The sequence below is a fragment of the Oncorhynchus tshawytscha genome, linkage group LG18 (genome assembly GCF_018296145.1).
Source record: "Oncorhynchus tshawytscha isolate Ot180627B linkage group LG18, Otsh_v2.0, whole genome shotgun sequence".
Taxonomy (NCBI): domain Eukaryota; kingdom Metazoa; phylum Chordata; class Actinopteri; order Salmoniformes; family Salmonidae; genus Oncorhynchus; species Oncorhynchus tshawytscha.
The window spans coordinates 23660556-23678512 of record NC_056446.1 but is presented as its reverse complement, the minus strand read 5'-3'; the positions used below and the strand labels follow the sequence as shown (position 1 = coordinate 23678512).

General features: G+C 41.2%; 1 protein-coding gene across 2 annotated transcripts; it reads left to right on the top strand.

Annotated features, from left to right (window-relative positions):
• The first annotated feature begins 3001 nt into the window (after nt 1–3001).
• LOC112217715 (syntaxin-11-like) lies at nt 3002–7465 on the top strand. Of its 2 annotated transcripts, none has more exons than XM_024378194.2 (2): nt 3002–3186; nt 5941–7465. In XM_024378194.2, exons 1-2 carry the CDS (start codon nt 3177–3179, stop codon nt 6855–6857), a joined length of 927 nt encoding a protein of 308 aa, XP_024233962.1. In that variant the 5' UTR covers nt 3002–3176; the 3' UTR covers nt 6858–7465. The 2 variants fall into 2 exon arrangements, with proteins under 2 accessions (XP_024233962.1, XP_024233961.1); XM_024378193.2 differs by lacking the exon at nt 3002–3186 and adding an exon at nt 3225–3437.
• Nucleotides 7466–17957: the final 10492 nt, after the last annotated feature.

The following is a 17957-nucleotide window of genomic DNA, read 5'->3' as shown; positions in this document are numbered from 1 at the left end:
CACTGAAATGATTGTTAACTTTTTTAATTCTTGTTGCCAAATACTTTATACACAAACAAAAATTCAAAAATTCAACTTTTCTGATTGAATTTAATTATCTGATTAAAACATTAACCCTAGTGAATAACAACAATAATAACATCTTCATGAATCATTATAATAAGATATTTTCAGAGTGAATATAATTGCACTTAAATTGTTTATTTTTTGTATTATTTTATTGATATTTTTTGTATGTTTGAGTATTGTTAATACCTGTGTTTGGTTTGTTAGACATGTTTGATGTAGCAATGTAGGTTGATTTTTGTATTATGATTTTTATATATATATATATATAATTTTATTTTTTTAAATACCCTGTCCTCAGTGTGTCCGGATTCCCCTTTCCCGCGATATATTCAAACGTCAGTATGCATTCTACAAATGGTGGAATAGACAAAATATGATAACACAACAACAACTGATGGCAGTAGCTAACTACTGTAGCTAGCTAGCAAGCAATGCTAAATGGATTGAAAACAGGTTAGCATAACTCTAGCTAGCCAGACAAAAAAGCATATTTCTAAATATTAGCTAGCTGGCTAGCATTAATGAGGCCAGCAACATCTTATAATAGGTGTCTCTCGGTCCCAAAACACAAGAGTTCTGGAGACTTGTGGGAGGAGTGCTGGTGAAGTCACCCACTGTATGCGCTTTCGGTAGCCTGATTGTGTATAGACCAACGCTTCCTTCGATCACACCGATAGTGTATTTGCGCAAAATGGTACGAGCAGCACCATCTGGATATGAATGCAACAAAAGTTCAACATTCACCTTCTGCTACCATTTCTGTCAAACCATCTACGCATACAGTTTGGCATACAGTTTGAAGCATTTGCACCCTACCGAACACACTGCAATTGCCTCTGCAGCACAATGCCTCAAGGCAAAAGCAGCATTTAATTGGAAATGAATGTCATTCTGGTGTACCAAACTGCAAAGAAGCTGTCGGTGTGTTCGAAGTGTGAGGGGAAATAAGCACACAATGCAGGCCTGACCACCTCCAGAAATGGTCAGTCAGATCTCAACGTGACTTTTGTGCGAAAAGAAAGTTGCTGTGTTTCATGCCAATATGAGGAAGTGTTAATAAAACAATCGCCGTAACATTACTATCACCTCATAAAATGTCCAGGTTTTAAATTCAGTTTATGGTTAAATAGTTGCAAAATGTTAAATCCCTCTGCTCAGATTGCAAGGTGTGTGATGTTGCGGTGTACAACAGACACTGTCCTTTCTCTCCTACACAAACAGGTTCTTAGGCTGTCCCCATAGGATAACCCTTTTTGGTTCCAGGTAGAACCCTTTTTGGTTCTATGTAGAGTGGAACCCTCTGGAGAAAGAGTTCTTCATGGAACCAAAAAGGGATCTTCAAAGGGTTCTCCTTTGGGGACAGTTAGAGAACCTTTTTAGGTTCTAGATAGCACCTTCTTTTCTAAGAGTATCTGAATGAACAGTGCCTCAAGTATGTTGACAGAATCATTATATTTGTCAAACATGACTGGCGTTTAGCCTATATATATGTAATTAAAAGTATCATTAATGTTTGTCTACATTTTCAGGCACCTCCCTCATGTTAGCTTGGTCTGGATATGACAGGCTGTAGCCAATACGCATAGGCTATAACCTACTCTTTGACATGTGGGCTAATTATTTATGTACATTTACATACACTTACTTTTTAAATAACAGATGGTGCTCTTATTTACAATGACAGCCTACTCTGGCCAAACTCTAACCCGGACGATGCTGGGCCAATTGTGCTCTGCCCTATGAGACTCCCAATCCCAGCCGGTTGTGATACAGCCTGGAATTGAACCAGGGTCTGTAGTGACACATCTAGAACTGAGATGCAGTGCCTTAGACCGCTGTGCCACTCAGGATACCATATGCTTACTTACAAACCCTTAATCAACAATGCAGTTTTAAGAAACTTAATTGCTGTGATGAAGAAAATGCTGTAACAATTAACAACAAAACTACATCACCCTCATAAAAATATCAGAATCAGACAACAGAATAGCTACTGCTTTTCAAATCAATTTAATTTGCTATTTTGGTTAATGGCCTTGGTGCCCTGGCAGATGGCCTTGGTGCCCTGGCGGTTTGGGCAACTCTTGAGTGCCAAATGACCTTGCCCCTAAAATCACGAAATTCCAGCAGTGGCCCAGGGACCCCAATCATACATTATAATTTTTTATGTTTCCACATGTCCTGACCTATCATCAGGTGAATGATAATGGCAAGGAGAAATAATCAACATTTAAAATGAATAGATTTGGTAGGTCGTTTTTCATTATTTTGACCTCCCCACATTACAATTGGAAGAGGAAGTGTAAACTCTAATATAGCCTATTATCTATAAAGGTAATTCCAAAGTCCAAACACATTTAAGCAACAACAACAAAAATGAAAAAGAGCAGCTGTTTTGCTGGTTAAACAAAGGTTAGCACAAATGTATGTTCTAGTCAAGAAAGCTTACCAGCCGCACTGGTATTCTATTTATTCACTGGTGCTTTTTGTATTTAACCAGGCAAGTCAGTTAAGAACACATTCCTATTTACAATGACGACCTTTTTCACCATCTCAGCTCGGGGACCCGGTCTTGCAACCTTTCGGTGATTGGCCCAACGCTCTAACCACTAGGCTACCTGTAGGCTACCTGCCGCCAAGTGTAATATTAGGTGTTAAGAAATAAAGTTGACATCATTATAAAGAAGACATTCTCCTTTTTTATACTGTAGGTAGCCTATGTCATTCAAAATGTATTTATTATGTTGTTGCTAGCGATATTCATTAAAACATTGGGGGGAGGGAAATCAACTTTTTTTGTGGACCCCCTACAGTACAGGTCGAACACTCCTGCTGAAGCCTGAAAACCCGGTTTTCGGATGTTGTGGCAAGAACATCATATTTTTCGTCAGGTTGTGACGCAATGCTCTGGACAGCTGTGCAGTTTCCGACAATCACTTCTACTTTCACTCGCCCCCAAAGCGTACATAGTCTGCCTCACTGATGCCAATCTAACCCAAACTAAACCACTCCTCCCAGTTCCGATATCTTTTATTATTCAAACTGAGCCAGAAACCTGCTAGACCACCAGGGATTCTGGGATCTGGATTCAGGGATCTGGATTGGGCATGGCTGCAGGTAAATAGGCTTCACTGTCCCCTTTCACCTGATATTTCAAACTAACTCATCTTCATTCCAGAGTCACATGGTGGTTTAGTGCTAAAGTTAGCCATGCTACGCCTAGGTGGGAGCATTGTTCTAAACCGCCGTCAGTCAACACAAATCATCCTGAAGTCGCACTGAAGTCGGATAGGATGTTGCAGGACTACGGGGGGCCTGAGTTGGAATGAAAACGTGTTATATTGGTAGCCTACATCATAACAGAACAGGTATGGTGCTCTGCCCTTCAAAGCTTTTGTTTGTCAGGTGAAAAATGATCAAACTGGTTTAGATGACATTCAGACGTCATTGCTGTGATGGACAAAATGCTGTAACAATGAAGGATAAAACTATAACACCCTCAGAAAAATATCAGAATCAGACAATATATCACAATCTTATTTGTTGGAATCAAGAGGGAATTCCTTTTGGGATTTCTAATAGCAAATAAACATTCAACATCTTTATTTTATCAATATCTTGATGACAATAATATCTCTCAATGCTCGAGACCTGAGAAGAAAGTACTGCCTCTTTTGTCAATCTGATGAGGTAAAACACATTTTTAGATTAGCCCATAAATCGGATAATAACCAACTCTGTAAAGAACTTGTTTGGTGAGAAACGCCACCCACAACTATTCTCTGGTTAAGACGTGTGAATGCTGCTGGGTATGTCAGACCAGAAGGAGTTTCAGTATCAAGGACTCTTTTCTAAAACAGGTATGACAACTTCACGGTCTCTGCGTGTTTATTTTTTTATTAAAAAGTTTCTTAATTGATCAGAGTTTAGGATAAATCTTTATTTTAATATTCATTTATTTAATCTCTCCTGGCCATAAGGGATGACAGATGTAGCTGTACCAATGATTTAGGCCGTTTGGAATTTTATGGAGAGCTTCTCTCGCTCCGACCAATGAATGAATGCGATCATGCGCAGCTGGCAAAAATAATTGCTGTCCTTTATGAAATGACAATGTTCATGTAAAAATGACCAAATAGACTGACCGTTTAAAGCAAAACTAACAAAACAATGTATTATGGTGATCATGAACAATCTAAATAAAATCTGAATGATTGCAAACCCCAATCAGAAGTTGGATGTGAGTTGCGTCCACTCCAGGAGGCTACACAACTCCCTCCGGTAAAACGCCTTCTACAGCGCATTTGGTGACAATAACACAGCAAATTACATTGGTTGTCGCTCAACTAATAAAGTCTATGATTTGACATTGTGAAAGCCATTTTACAAGCATCTGAATGCTGATGTAGGAATAGCCTATTAGAACAATTAGAACAGGGATATGCCTACCTCTCGTTGGCACGAGAAAGTGTGTATGCGCTGAAGGAGAGGAGCTTCAATTCAGTCATAACAGATGAGGTATTTTTCGAAATAAACAATATGAGGAAAACACCTGTAATGTTTGAATCTGTTTTCTGACCGATTCATGCTTAATTTGGATTGGTTTAGGATTCATCACTCCAGAGAACCATTTCCACTGCTCCAGAGTCCAATGGCTGCAAGCTTTACACCACTCCAGCCAACACATGGCATTGTGCATGGTGATCTTAGGCTTGTGTGTGGCTGCTCGGCCATGGGAACCCGACGAAGCTCCCGACAAACAGTTATTGTGCTGATGTCCCTTCCAGAGGCTGTTTGAAACTCGGTAGTGAGTGTTGCAACTGAGGACACAATTTTTCGCGCTACGCACTTCAGCACTCGCGGTCCTGTTCTGTGAGCTTGTGTGACCTACCACTTCGCAACTGAGCCGTTGTTGCTCCTAGACGTTTTCACTTCACAATAACAGCACTTACAGTTGACTGGGGCAGCTCTAGCAGGGAAGAAATTTGATGAACTGACTTGTTGGAAAGATGGCATCCTATGACAATGGCACATTGAAAGTCACTGATCTCTTCTGTAAGGTCATTCTACTGCCAATGTTTGTCTATGGAGATCGCATGTCGGTGTGCTCAAACGGGTGTGGCTGAAATAACCGAATTCACTCATTTCAAGGGGTGTCAATGTAGTGTATTTAGGCTGCTGTCTGTCTGTTTTGAAAACATTAAGAACACTTTCCTAATAATGAGTTGGACCCTCCCTTTTGCTCTCAAAACAGCCTCAATTCATCAGAGCATGGACTCTAATGGGTGTGAAAAGCATTCCACAGGGATGCTGCCCATGTTGACTCCAATGCTTCCCACAGTTGTGTCAAGTTGGCTGGATGTCCATTGTGTGGTGGACCATTCTTGATACACACAGGAAACTGTTGAGTGTGAAAAACCCAGCAGCGTTGCAGTTCTTGACAGAAACCAGTGCGTCTGGTTCCTACTACCATACCCCATACCCAGTTTCTTAAAGTCTTTTGACTTTCCAATTCACCCTCTGAATGGCACACATACACAATCCATGTCTCAATTGTCTTAAGGCTTAAAAATCCTTCTTTAACCTGCCTCCTCCACTTCATCTACACTGGTTGAACTGGATTTAATAAGTGACATCAATAAGGGATCATAGCTTTCGCCTGGATTCACCTGGTCAGTCTATGTCATGGAAAGGGCAGGTGTTCTTAATGTTTTGTACACTCAGTGTAAATGTGATGATGTTGATAGCAAAGCTGTTAGAGATAAACCTATCACCCAGTCATGGTGAACAGCCAGGACCACCAGCAATAGTTTTTTTGTGTGTGAGTGATCATGTCTACACTTCTATCACCTCCTCCTTCTCTTGCCTCAGACCCAGCCATGAGGGACCGTCTGAGCCACATGCAGGAGCTGTCCCAGTCCAACGGCCATGTGGAGCAGATGGACTATGCCGAGTCCGGGGAGTCCGTCTCCGGGGACTCCATCAATGTGGACCTGGAGGAGGAGCTCCCTCACCAGGCTGTGGTGTGGGACAATACCCCTGAACTGGAGGAGGTCTTCTCCCAGTCCCAGCAGGTCCACCGTGAGGTCCAGCTTATCCGCCTTGAGGTCAAACGCCTACGTGAGCAGAACTCACGCGTGCTCCAGGGCACCACTAGGATGTCAGTCGTTAAGAGAGACTCCAACGCCATCGCAGCTGATATTAAGGCCCGTGCTGAGGGTGTGCTGACGTGCCTCAAGGACATGGACTCCGCAGTGCGGGAGCTGGAGGCAGCGCATGGCTCCAACGCCGCCGTGACTCGCATCGCCAGGACCCAGTATGCCTGCCTGAGCAACAGCTTCCGTGATGCCATGTTCGACTACAATGAGACAGAGATGAGCCACAGGGAGAGTTGCAAAGCCCACATTCAGAGGCAGATGGAGATTGTGGGGCGGGAGGTGACTGGTGAGGAGGTGGAGGAGATGATCGAGACAGGCCAGTGGAATGTCTTCAATGAGAACATCCTGTCAGAGGGCAAGACAGCGCGCTCGGCGCTCAACCAGATCGAGAGCCGCCACCGAGAGCTGCTGGACCTGGAGAGCAGGATCCAGAGCATCCATGAGATCTTCCTGGATGTGGCTCTGCTGGTGGAGGAGCAGGGCCCCATGATGAACACCATCCAGACCAATGTCCAGAAAACAGATGTGGCCATCCAGGAGGCACTGGTCAAAATCAGCAAGGCCAAGCGCCACAACAAGAACAACCCCTTCAAGAAGATGTTCTGCTGCTGCTTCCCCTGCATCAAATGAGGCAGAGACTGAGGAAGAAGACTGGGCAGTGTTGTAGTACTCAGTCCGGTCTCAAGATGGTCTTGTCTCGGTGTCCAGTCTTGACTTGGTCGTGGACATTGAGGACTCATAATTTCTTCCTGAGACCAGCCGACACCAGCGGAGTAAAAAACTCATAATTATCCGCTTCCATTCAGCTAATTCATAGATTTTTTTGTAGCCTTAGTTATCTATCATCTGTTAGAAAACAGTCAAATCTCGCTGAACCCTCCTATCAACCCTACTAAATCAGAACCCTCCTATCACCCACCCTTGGATACCAATGGCAATATATACTTTGGAAGAGTCTGTGAAATAATTATATTATTGCCTTTTTTAAATATGCTTTTCAGGCACTGAAGTACATCTAAATAAACATATATCAATGCCTTTCTAGAATAAGAAAAAACACGGTTATTTTCTGCTTTAGAAATGTTTGTTTTCTACCCTCCTATAGTTAATTCCCTCTACCCTTAACAGTATATAAACTGTGAGATAATAATGATTAAATTAAAGTGTACTTTATTGTTGTTCTCTGTCTGAACATTAAATCCACAACTTTAAACGAGAATAAAATTAAGAATACTTTTTGTCAAGAGTATTTTGTACACAAGCACAATGTCACATTTACTTTGACTACCAGTCACAATATAGTTGACACAGAGTATGGTCTCTCTCTGTCTCTCAAATGCAATATATCAAATCAAATTTTATTTGTCACATACACATGGTTAGCAGATGTTAATGCGAGTGTAGCGAAATGCTTGTACTTTAACACAATGAGTCTCACCGTAGCGCTGGTGCATTCTGGACTTCTAACCCCTTTTAAACATGTTTATTTTCTCTATGACCTCACAAGCTACACAAGAGGCGTTAGAAGCTAAGGGGTTATTCTACATAGATCATAGGAAATCCCAGGACATAGTATCTATAACACTGTAATAAGCTCACAAACTCCAAACTCCACACAGTTGTCACTGACTAGCTGGATATACATATCCCTCTGAGCAAACCATTTCTGCACTTACAGCATTCATATAAATTCATTATGATCAGGTTTTTTCTTTGGCAGACTTAATTTTTTTGATTGACATTTGTCAATAAAACCTGTGAATGCAACTGTTTTTGTGAAATTGTTTTGTGCTATACTTGCAGCCCTGGTTGTCCTGAAAATGGTAAAACACTTCATTGTGAGGATAAATATAAGGATAATGAAAGTAAAATAAATGAAAAGCCCATTTTTGCTGGGGTCTCGGGACAGATACAGTAGGGTTAATGGCATGAATGGCAGGTCAATGTTGTTAAGTGATACACAAAAACAACAGCAAAACAATAAGAATAGTAGCTACTAGCTTTAATACTAAACCCACATAATGTGCTGCAAACTCTATCACATCTACCTTTCCCCAAAAGTATACAAAGCAACTATGCAGAGGTTGTTGATTCTGCTCTTCACAAGTCCTCATTGTCAGCCCTAGCTATGTAAACACAGTTCCCAAAAACAGCACTAGAGCTGTATTGGAAAACCCCTGTACGTTTCTCTGTCACTCTCTCGATCTCTCTCTAAAATCCTATTTGCCCAAATAATGCATGACCATTACGCGTTGCCCCAAAGATCTGAATTGACCAGCTAAACAGAGCGCCTTATCTTTATAGTTCAATACAATCACCATGATGTCCGCTATGTCCAAGACGCTGTTTGAGATAGACGAGAAGGATGCATGAATTACTCAAAAAACAAGCGCTTAACCCACCTAAGAAGAGGGTGTCAATAGCACAGAACCAAGATGCAACTGCTTTGAATATCACTGTCTGTGCAATTGACCTATTGGACATTTGCCTTTAGAACAAGTCATATCTAATAGGAATAATGACGGAATGATATATTTAATAAAAATGTATTACATAGACTGCTGCGCCACTACAGACCCGGGTTCAATCCCGGGCTGTATCACAACCGGCCGTGATCAGGAGTCCCATAGGGCCCCAGCGTCGTCCAGGTTTGGCCGGTGTAGGCCGTCATTGTAAATAAGAATTTATTCTTAACTGACTTGCCTATTTAAATAAATACAAAATAATGACTGAGTATCACTCCATATTTTCAAGCATAATATATATATATATATGCATGTGTATATGTAGCAGTAAGGTCCAGTAGGTAAAACGTCTGAGGTGATTTTCCCTCCAACAGCAGTGTGTTGGTTAGGATAAATAATCATTAACAGGGAATAGACTCACACTTCACTGAGCTGGTGTTAAGAGAGAGGACAGCAGTGTCCAGGTCCACACGCACGCACACACACACACAAACACACTATTTCTCTTATCAACAGAAACACTTCACATCACTGCATGCTGAAGAGTTCAGCTGGGCAGTCGTTTTAAACTATGAATTCTAAACATTGATCTCACTGCAGTCAAACAGGCCTGTATCACACACATAGGCCTTTATTGTGGGTGTGTCCTTGTGTTTAATCACTGATGTTTGTCTAAATATGGCTAGGATGTTTGTCAGATTTTCTAGAGATTTTGTGAGAATAAGATGGCCTGAGAGTGTAATACTTAAAACTTGTCTCATCGCACTCTAGCGACTCCTCAACTTTCAGCTTCATTAAATAGTACCCGCAAAACACCAGTCTCAACGTCAACAGTGAAGACGCGACTCCAGGATGCTGGCCTTCTAGGCAGAGTTGCAAAGAAAAAGCCATATCTCAGACTGGCCAATAAAAAGAAAAGATTAAGATGGGCAAAAGAACACAGACACTGGACAGAGGAACTCTGCCTAGAAGCCCAGCATCCCGGTGTCGCCTCTTCACGGTTGACGTGGAGAGTGGGCTAACTGCCAGAATGGATATAACCACAGGCAAAGTCCTTGAGGAAAACCGGGTTCAGTCTGCTTTCCACCAGACACTGGGAGAAGAATTCACCCTTCAGCAGGACAATAACCTAAAACATAAGGCCAAATCTACACTGGAGTTGCTAACCAAGAAGACAGTGAATATTCCTGAGTGGCCTAGTTACAGTTTTGACTTAAATCTGCTTGATAATCTATTGCAAGACCTGAAAATGGTTGTCCAGCAATGATCAACAACCAATTTGACTGAATTTAATGAATGTAATTTAATTTAAGAATTTTGAAAAGAGTAATGGGCAAATGTTGCACAATCCAGATATGAAGAGGTCTTAGAGACATACCCAGAAAGATTCACAGCTGTAATCTCTGCCAAAGGTGCTTCTACAAAGTATTGACTAAGGGGTGTGAATACTTATATAAATTATATACTTCTGTATTTTCAATCAATTTGACAAAAATCTCGAAAAACATGTTTTCACTTAATTATTATGGGTTATTGTGTGTAGGTAGATGAGTGAAAAAGACAAAGTAAATGTAATCCATTTTGAATTCAGGGTGTAACGCAACAAAATGTGGAATAAGTCAAGGAGTATGAATACTTTCTGTATGTGATCGTATACAAATGTCAAGGTACTGTACGTGATCGTATACAGTAGCCCCCCCCCTCTGACCATCCGCTCAAGAAATAAACTGCTGAATTTAGATGGTGATCCCTGGTATAGAGTATATGCACACAAACACACACCATCATCGTCATCATTCTCTGCTGCACTTTTTAAACAGAGGGAGGCACTGCAAGGCTCCATGTCAGTTTCATTCATTAGTTTCAAGACAAGTTGAGTGGTAGACGTAACATAGTAAATGTAGATCCGGGACACTCCAATTAGTATGATATGTTACGTTGAGTTTGGCATGTATTCATTTGTGGATGTCCATCATCCATTTTGTATGATATGTTAGGAATGACAATTTGCATATGTTACAAATTTGCAAAACGTATGATGTGTTATGAATTCCAATTTGTTGTAGCTAACATTAGCTTGAGCTATGTGGCTAACGTGAGCTAAGCTAGGGGTTAAGGTTAGGGGCTAGATTAAAGGGTTAAGGTCAGGGGAAGGGTTAGCTAACATACTAAGTAAATCAAATCAAAGTTTATTTGTCACGTGCGCCGAATACAACAGGTGTAGACCTTACAGTGAAAAGCTTACTTAGAGGCTCTAACCAATAGTGCAAAAAAGGTGTTAGGTGAACAATAGGTAAGGAAGTAAAGAAATGAAACAACAGTAAAAAGACAGGCTATATACAGTAGCAAGGCTATAAAATGCCTTAGGTAACCTTCTATCTTATGTAACCATAACAAACGTAACATATTTGATACTAATTTGAGTGTCCTGGATATACATTTTACTATGTTACGTCTAGTCTGTGAGACCAGGCTGCAACCAACCAACCAGGTCTCAGAGCATTTCGTATTATTCTGTACGTAATTCTGTCAAACTCCATTTACATTTCAAATCAAATCAAATCAAATTTTATTTGTCACATACACATGGTTAGCAGATGTTAATGCGAGTGTAGCGAAATGCTTGTGCTTCTAGTTCCGACAATGCAGTAATAACGAGCAAGTAATCTAACTAACAATTCCAAAAAAAACTACTGTCTTATACACAGTGTAAGGGGATAAAGAATATGTACATAAGGATATATGAATGAGTGATGGTACAGAGCAGCATAGGCAAGATACAGTAGATGATATCGAGTACAGTATATACATATGAGATAAGTATGTAAACCAAGTGGCATAGTTAAAGTGGCTAGTGATACATGTATTACATAAGGATGCAGTCGATGATATAGAGTACAGTATCAACGTATGCATATGAGATGAACAATGTAGGGTAAGTAACATTATATAAGGTAGCATTGTTTAAAGTGGCTAGTGATATATTTACATCATTTCCCATCAATTCCCATGATTAAAGTGGCTGGAGTAGAGTCAGTGTCATTGACAGTGTGTTGGCAGTAGCCACTCAATGTTAGTGGTGGCTGTTTAACAGTCTGATGGCCTTGAGATAGAAGCTGTTTTTCAGTCTCTCGGTCCCAGCTTTGATGCACCTGTACTGACCTCGCCTTCTGGATGACAGCGGGGTGAACAGGCAGTGGCTCGGGTGGTTGATGTCCTTGATGATCTTTATGGCCTTCCTGTAGCATCGGGTGGTGTAGGTGTCCTGGAGGGCAGGTAGTTTGCCCCCGGTGATGCGTTGTGCAGACCTCACTACCCTCTGGAGAGCCTTACGGTTGAGGGCGGTGCAGTTGCCATACCAGGCGGTGATACAGCCCGCCAGGATGCTCTCGATTGTGCATCTGTAGAAGTTCGTTATTTGTTACATTTGTTATGTTTCGTATGGTATGTATTAATTTGTGGATGTCTATCACCCGTTCCATATTATATTTTACGAATTACAATTCCTATTATATGTTACGAACTTTCAAAACATACAATATGGTACGAATTTGAAAAATGTATGATATGTTACGAATTCTAGCTAGGTGGATAATGTTAGCTAACTGGCTAACGTTAGCTAAGGAAAGGAAAGGTCAGTTGTACAACTGAATGCAATTCAACTGAAATGCTCAGGGGAAGAATGACAGATTTTTACCTTGTCAGCTCTGGGATTCGAGTGATGCTCCTACTCACCAGGCTACCTGCCACCCCTAGGCTAGGGGTTATGGGTTAGGGTTAGGGGGTTAGCTAAAAGGGCTAAAATAAGAGTTAGGGGAAGGGTTAGCTAAAAGGGTTAGGGTTAGGGGAAGGGTTAGCTAAAAGGGTTAGGGGAAGGGTTAGGGTTAGGGGAAGGGTTAGCTAAAAGGGTTAGGGGAAGGGTTAGCTAAAAGGGTTAGGGGGAGGGTTAGCTAAAAGGGTTAGGGGGAGGGTTAGCTAACATGCTAAATACAGTAGTTGCAAAGTAGCTAAAAAGTAGTACGTAGTTGAAAAGTTGCTAAATTGCTGAAGTTGTCCGTGATGTGATTTGAACTCGCAACCTTTGGGTTGCTAGGTGTTCGTTTTTGCCATCTTTTTCTTATGTAACCATATCAAACTAATTTGAGTGTCCTTGGATTTACATTTACTATGTTACGTCTAGTCTATGAGACCAGTATGTGTGAGAAGGACAAGATCACTTGACAGGCATTGGCTAATAAGAATTGAGATATCTGAGTGAGAGGTGCTTCGGATCGTGGTGATTGGCAAGCCATACTTATTATATTCAGCCCAAGGGTACAACAGCCACTTTGGCCGCAAGGCATGGATTCTTTTACGGGGCATTACGGCCACACAAGGGGGCCATTGATGCCCCTGGGAAATTCGAGGCCGGGTCCCTGGGCAAGTAAAGGCTGAAGACCCCTGTTCTAGTTAATAGGCTATGTTAGAGTTTACACTTCCTCTTTCAATTATAATGTGGAGAGATCAAAGAAATGAAAAACTATCTACCAAATCTATTAATTTTAAAATGTTGATTACTTCTCCTTGCCATTATCATTCACCTGAATGCCGGTCCCAGGATCGCCGGTTCGCCCGGGCAAGGAAATGTTGAATACCCCCGCTCTATCATGATAAGTGTGTTTAGGTGTGTTGGCTGTGCCCATTAATTGCCCACTGCCTATCATAATGAGTGCTTGTTTCCTATGAAATGGTGTCTGTTTGAATAGACTAAAACAGAGAAGAGGAAGCTAAAGGCTAAAGCAAAATAAGCCCAGTGCGTTTCTCTGGCCTTATTTTGGACCTACGCTTGTCGCCTGCCTTCCCGCCATTGGGACAACAACTCCCATTGCTAGGCCGGAGACATGAGCATATGTCATTATATACAGATCTCTGACTAAAATGAACAGCTTGGTATGCTTAAAAACATGGCATGCTACTCCATCCTGGTGGAGTACAGAAGATCATGCATTTGAATCTCACTGATGTCATGTCACAATAAAAAGGAAATGTGTTCTCATGATTACTGTCTAAGAAAATACATGTCTATCTGTGCTTGGAGTTTAAAAAAGTTAACCCAAAATAACCTAGCAGTGTTATTGAAGGTTTTAAGGAATTTATTAAAAAATCTCCAAATAACCTAGAATTTCCATTCTCAGAGTGTTAATAAAACTTCCCAGGGAAACTTTCAAGGAACCAGAGTAAAACGTTCTCATAACCTCCATGCAACCTAAAAAAGAAACATTCCCAGAACAGGCTAAATGTTCACTTCTGTTCTCAGAACATTAAAAATATGTCTTTGTTCAAAACATGTAGACCTAATGGTTTCATAATGAGCTGCATATCAGATTTAAGTTTGTATGTTATTTTGGTGTTCATTGTGCATGAATCATCTTCAAAGTGGATATCTGCAGTTGCAACATACATTTTGGGACTTTTTAAAGAGGTTCTACGGTACTTTTATATACTTTTTAACCAGTAGTTCTGAAAGTGGTCCCAGAAAATTGCGTACTACGTCACATATATACAGATATGTGCACCAGATAATTGCGCGCTCTCTCTCGCACTGCTATGTGCCTCTTGCTAGCTGTCACTCAAATGGCGAGGGGGTGAAGGGCATTGGCTAGATCTCGAATTGCTTGGGGGCTAGCCCACATGGAGGAAAATGGCATAGCACATTGTCCAGAAAAACAGTCGCTTTCAAACTAGAGATTGTTGTCTAATTGAGGTAAAACAGTAATTCTACTCATAGATTATGCATGTATGAACTACAAATTGACACATCCAGCCCAAAGTGGAGGTTTAAAAAATACTTTGAAATCACCAAAATTCCAGAACATGTCTTTAAGTAATGATATTATTGCATCCTCGCTATATGAGCCATGTTACAATTCCCACCAACTGGATAACATTGAGAGTGGTTACATTTCTCCAGCACCAGCCCTAAGTTATTGATCAAAACAGTGTCTGGGTTGTCGCTTTGTTATTGTTTGAACTGCAGATTGCCCTTTAATGTAGGCCTAGTTTGGGCACTTTTGTAGACTTCACCACACCAAAGGTTCAACTTTGCATCTCTCTCAAGTGAAAAGAGACTGTTTGGCCCTGTCCAGGGGTATCATCGGATGGGGTCACAGTGTCTCCTGACCCCTCCTGTCTCAGCCTCCAGTATTTATGCTGCAGTAGTTTATGTGTCGGGGGGCTAGGGTCAGTTTGTTATATCTGGAGTACTTCTCCTGTCTTATCCTGTGTGAATTTAAGTATGCTCTCTCTATTTCTCTCTTTCTTTCTCTCTCTCAGAGGACCTGAGCCCTAGGACCATGACTCAGGACTACCTGGCATGATGACTCCTTGCTGTTTCTAGTCCACCTGGCCGTGCTGCTGCTCCAGTTTCAACTGTTCTGCCTGCGGCTATGGAATCCTGACCTGTTCACCGGACGTGCTACCTGTCCCAGACCTGCTGTTTTCAACTCTCTAGAGACAGCAGGACTGGTAGAGATACTTTTAATCATCGGCTATGAAAAGCCAACTGACATTTACTCCTGAGGTGCTGACTTGCAGCACCCTCGACAACTACTGTGATTATTATTATTTGACCATGCTGGTCATTTATGAACATTTGAACATCTTGGCCATGTTCTGTTATAATCTCCACCCGGCACAGCCAGAAGAGGACTGGCCACCCCTCATAGCCTGGTTCCTCTCTAGGTTTCTTCCTAGGTTTTGGCCTTTCTAGGGAGTTTTTCCTAGCCAATGTGCTTCAACACCTGCATTGCTTGCTGTTTGGGGTTTTAGGCTGGGTTTCTATACAGCACTTTGAGATATCAGCTGATGTACGAAGGGCTATATAAATAAATTTGATTTGAAATTTGAATAGCAATAGAGAATGGAAATGCTACGTAAGCCCTGCCCATCGCACCTTTCCCTCTATTCCTTATCTCCCTCTACACTCTCATGTAATTGCAGGGGCACAGCACACAGCATAATCTGCTGGCTGACTAAATGATTGACAATCAGTGAATCACTTACTTCTCTAGGAGAAATACCACAGAGTTTTTCCTGAATAAAGTGAGAGAAAAAACATTGACTTGGAAAGCAGACAATTGATATTAGGTAGAAAAAATATAGAAAAATATACAGACTGGCATGTAAGTTAAAATAGACTACATACATAGGCTTAAGCCTATAGGCTACTGATTGAAACAAAATGAAATTCAAGGAAATCCTTGAGCTATTGATTGTTCTTGTCCTGGTCTAACCTCACATATCTATTTGGAGGTTGGTTAACTCAGTTAAACCTAATTAGGTGACCAGTGTGGACGGTCCTAATGTAAAACGTGAGGGAATGGGAGTGTTTTTCCCTCAGAGGAACACTGGGATACAGACAGGACCACCGGATTCACATGTGACCACAGTGCAGTCCCGTGATTTAGATTACAACCAAAGATTATGGACAAGATACATGTCTCTCCGACCTAACAATGGAGTCGTTGTCCACAAAGCGGCAAGGCGGGCTGTTTAGCTCCCGCGTATCTTTAAAAAAAAAACATTTTTGAATATTCGATGAGGGTTGTTGACATCAAACGCCTGTATTCAATGGAGAGAGATGGTATGCTACTAGCCTTGTCATGCCATGAATATGCATAGCCATCCAATATAAAGTTGTTTTTTAAAAAGTTGTCTGGGTGTCATGTGTACTACATATATCAGTACACTCATAACAATTTAACGATTACAAAACTTCTATTTGATCAAATAAAACTCACATAACGAATAAGCCATTCATTTTTTGGTTGACCAAATTCAACACTCTCATTAACCTACATACAAAAACTCCTTGCTTGGCTAAATAACAAAAAAAAATCCACCTGGCTGGAGGGAGACATATTTTCGGCCGAATTGGGCCTCTCTCTTCCTCTTCCTCTCTGTTAGAACTCTCACATCCTTTGGGTCACTTTCTATCTTTAGTATTGACTGATAGATATCATAAATTGAAACATCTTTCCTTTCTACCCTACCTTCTACCGATGTCGTTCTTCTGGGAGCTGCTTAATGCAAAAACCATTGGAGAGCTACGAGCTCTTGCCAACAGATTATATTCTGCTGAAACTAGGCTGTGTGCGGCATGCATGTGAATATATTTCATATAATTTGTACTTGTGTAGGCTACTTTGTGCATAATTTCTCTATTGTACAAAATAATTGATACTGCATATACAGTTGAAGTCGGAAGTTTACATACACCGCCAAATTCATTTAAACTCAGTTTTTCACAATTCTTGACATTTAATCCTAGTAAAAATTCCCTGTCTTAGGTCAGTTAGAATCACCACTTCATTTGAAGAATGCAAAATGTCAAAAAAATAGTAGAGAGAACCATTTATTTGAGCTTTTATTTATTTCATCACATTCCCAATGGGTCAGAAGTTTACATACACTCAATTAGTACTTGTTAGCATTGCCTTCAAATGGTTTAACTTGGGTCAAACGTTTTGGGTGGCCTTCCACAATAATTTGGGTGAATTTTGGCCCATTCCTCCTGACAGAGCTGGTGTAACTGAGTCAGGTTTTAAGCCTCCTTGCTCACACATCCTTTTTCAGTTGTGCCCACACATTTTCTGTAGGATTGAGGTCAGGGCTTTGTGATGGCCACTCCAATACCTTGACTTTGTTGTCCTTAAGCCATTTTGCCACCACAACTTTGGAAATATGCTTGGTGTCATTGTCCATTTGAAAGACCCATTTGTGACCAAGCTTAAACTTGTTGCTTCAATATATCCACATCAATTTCCTTCCTCATGATACCATCTATTTTGTGAAGTGCACCAGTCCCTCTTGCAGCAAAGCACCCCCACAACATGATGCTGCCACCCAAGTGCTTCACGGATGGGATGGTGTTCTTCGGCTTGCAAGCCTCCCCCTTTTTCCTCCAAACATAATGATGGTCATTATGGCCAAACAGTTGTATTTTTGTTTCACCAGACCAGAGGACATTTCTCCAAGAAGTACGATCTTCATCCCCATGTGCAGTTGCAAACCGTAGTCTGGCTTTTTTAATGGCGGTTTTGGAGCAGTGGCTTCTTCCTTGCTGAGCGGCCTTTCAGGTTATGTCGATATAGGACTTGTTTTACTGTGGATATAGATACTTTTGTACCTGTTTCCTCCAGCATCTTCACAAGGTCCTTTGCTGTTGTTCTGGGATTGATTTTCACTTTTCGCACACCAAAGTACGTTCATCTCTAGGAGACAGAAC

Coding starts and splice junctions, on each gene's coding strand:
- LOC112217715 (XM_024378193.2), top strand. CDS start 3,395: ATGAAAACGTGTTATATTGGTAGCCTACATCATAACAGAACAG. Junction 3,438..5,940: donor CCTACATCATAACAGAACAG/GTATGGTGCTCT, acceptor CTCTTGCCTCAG/ACCCAGCCATGAGGGACCGT.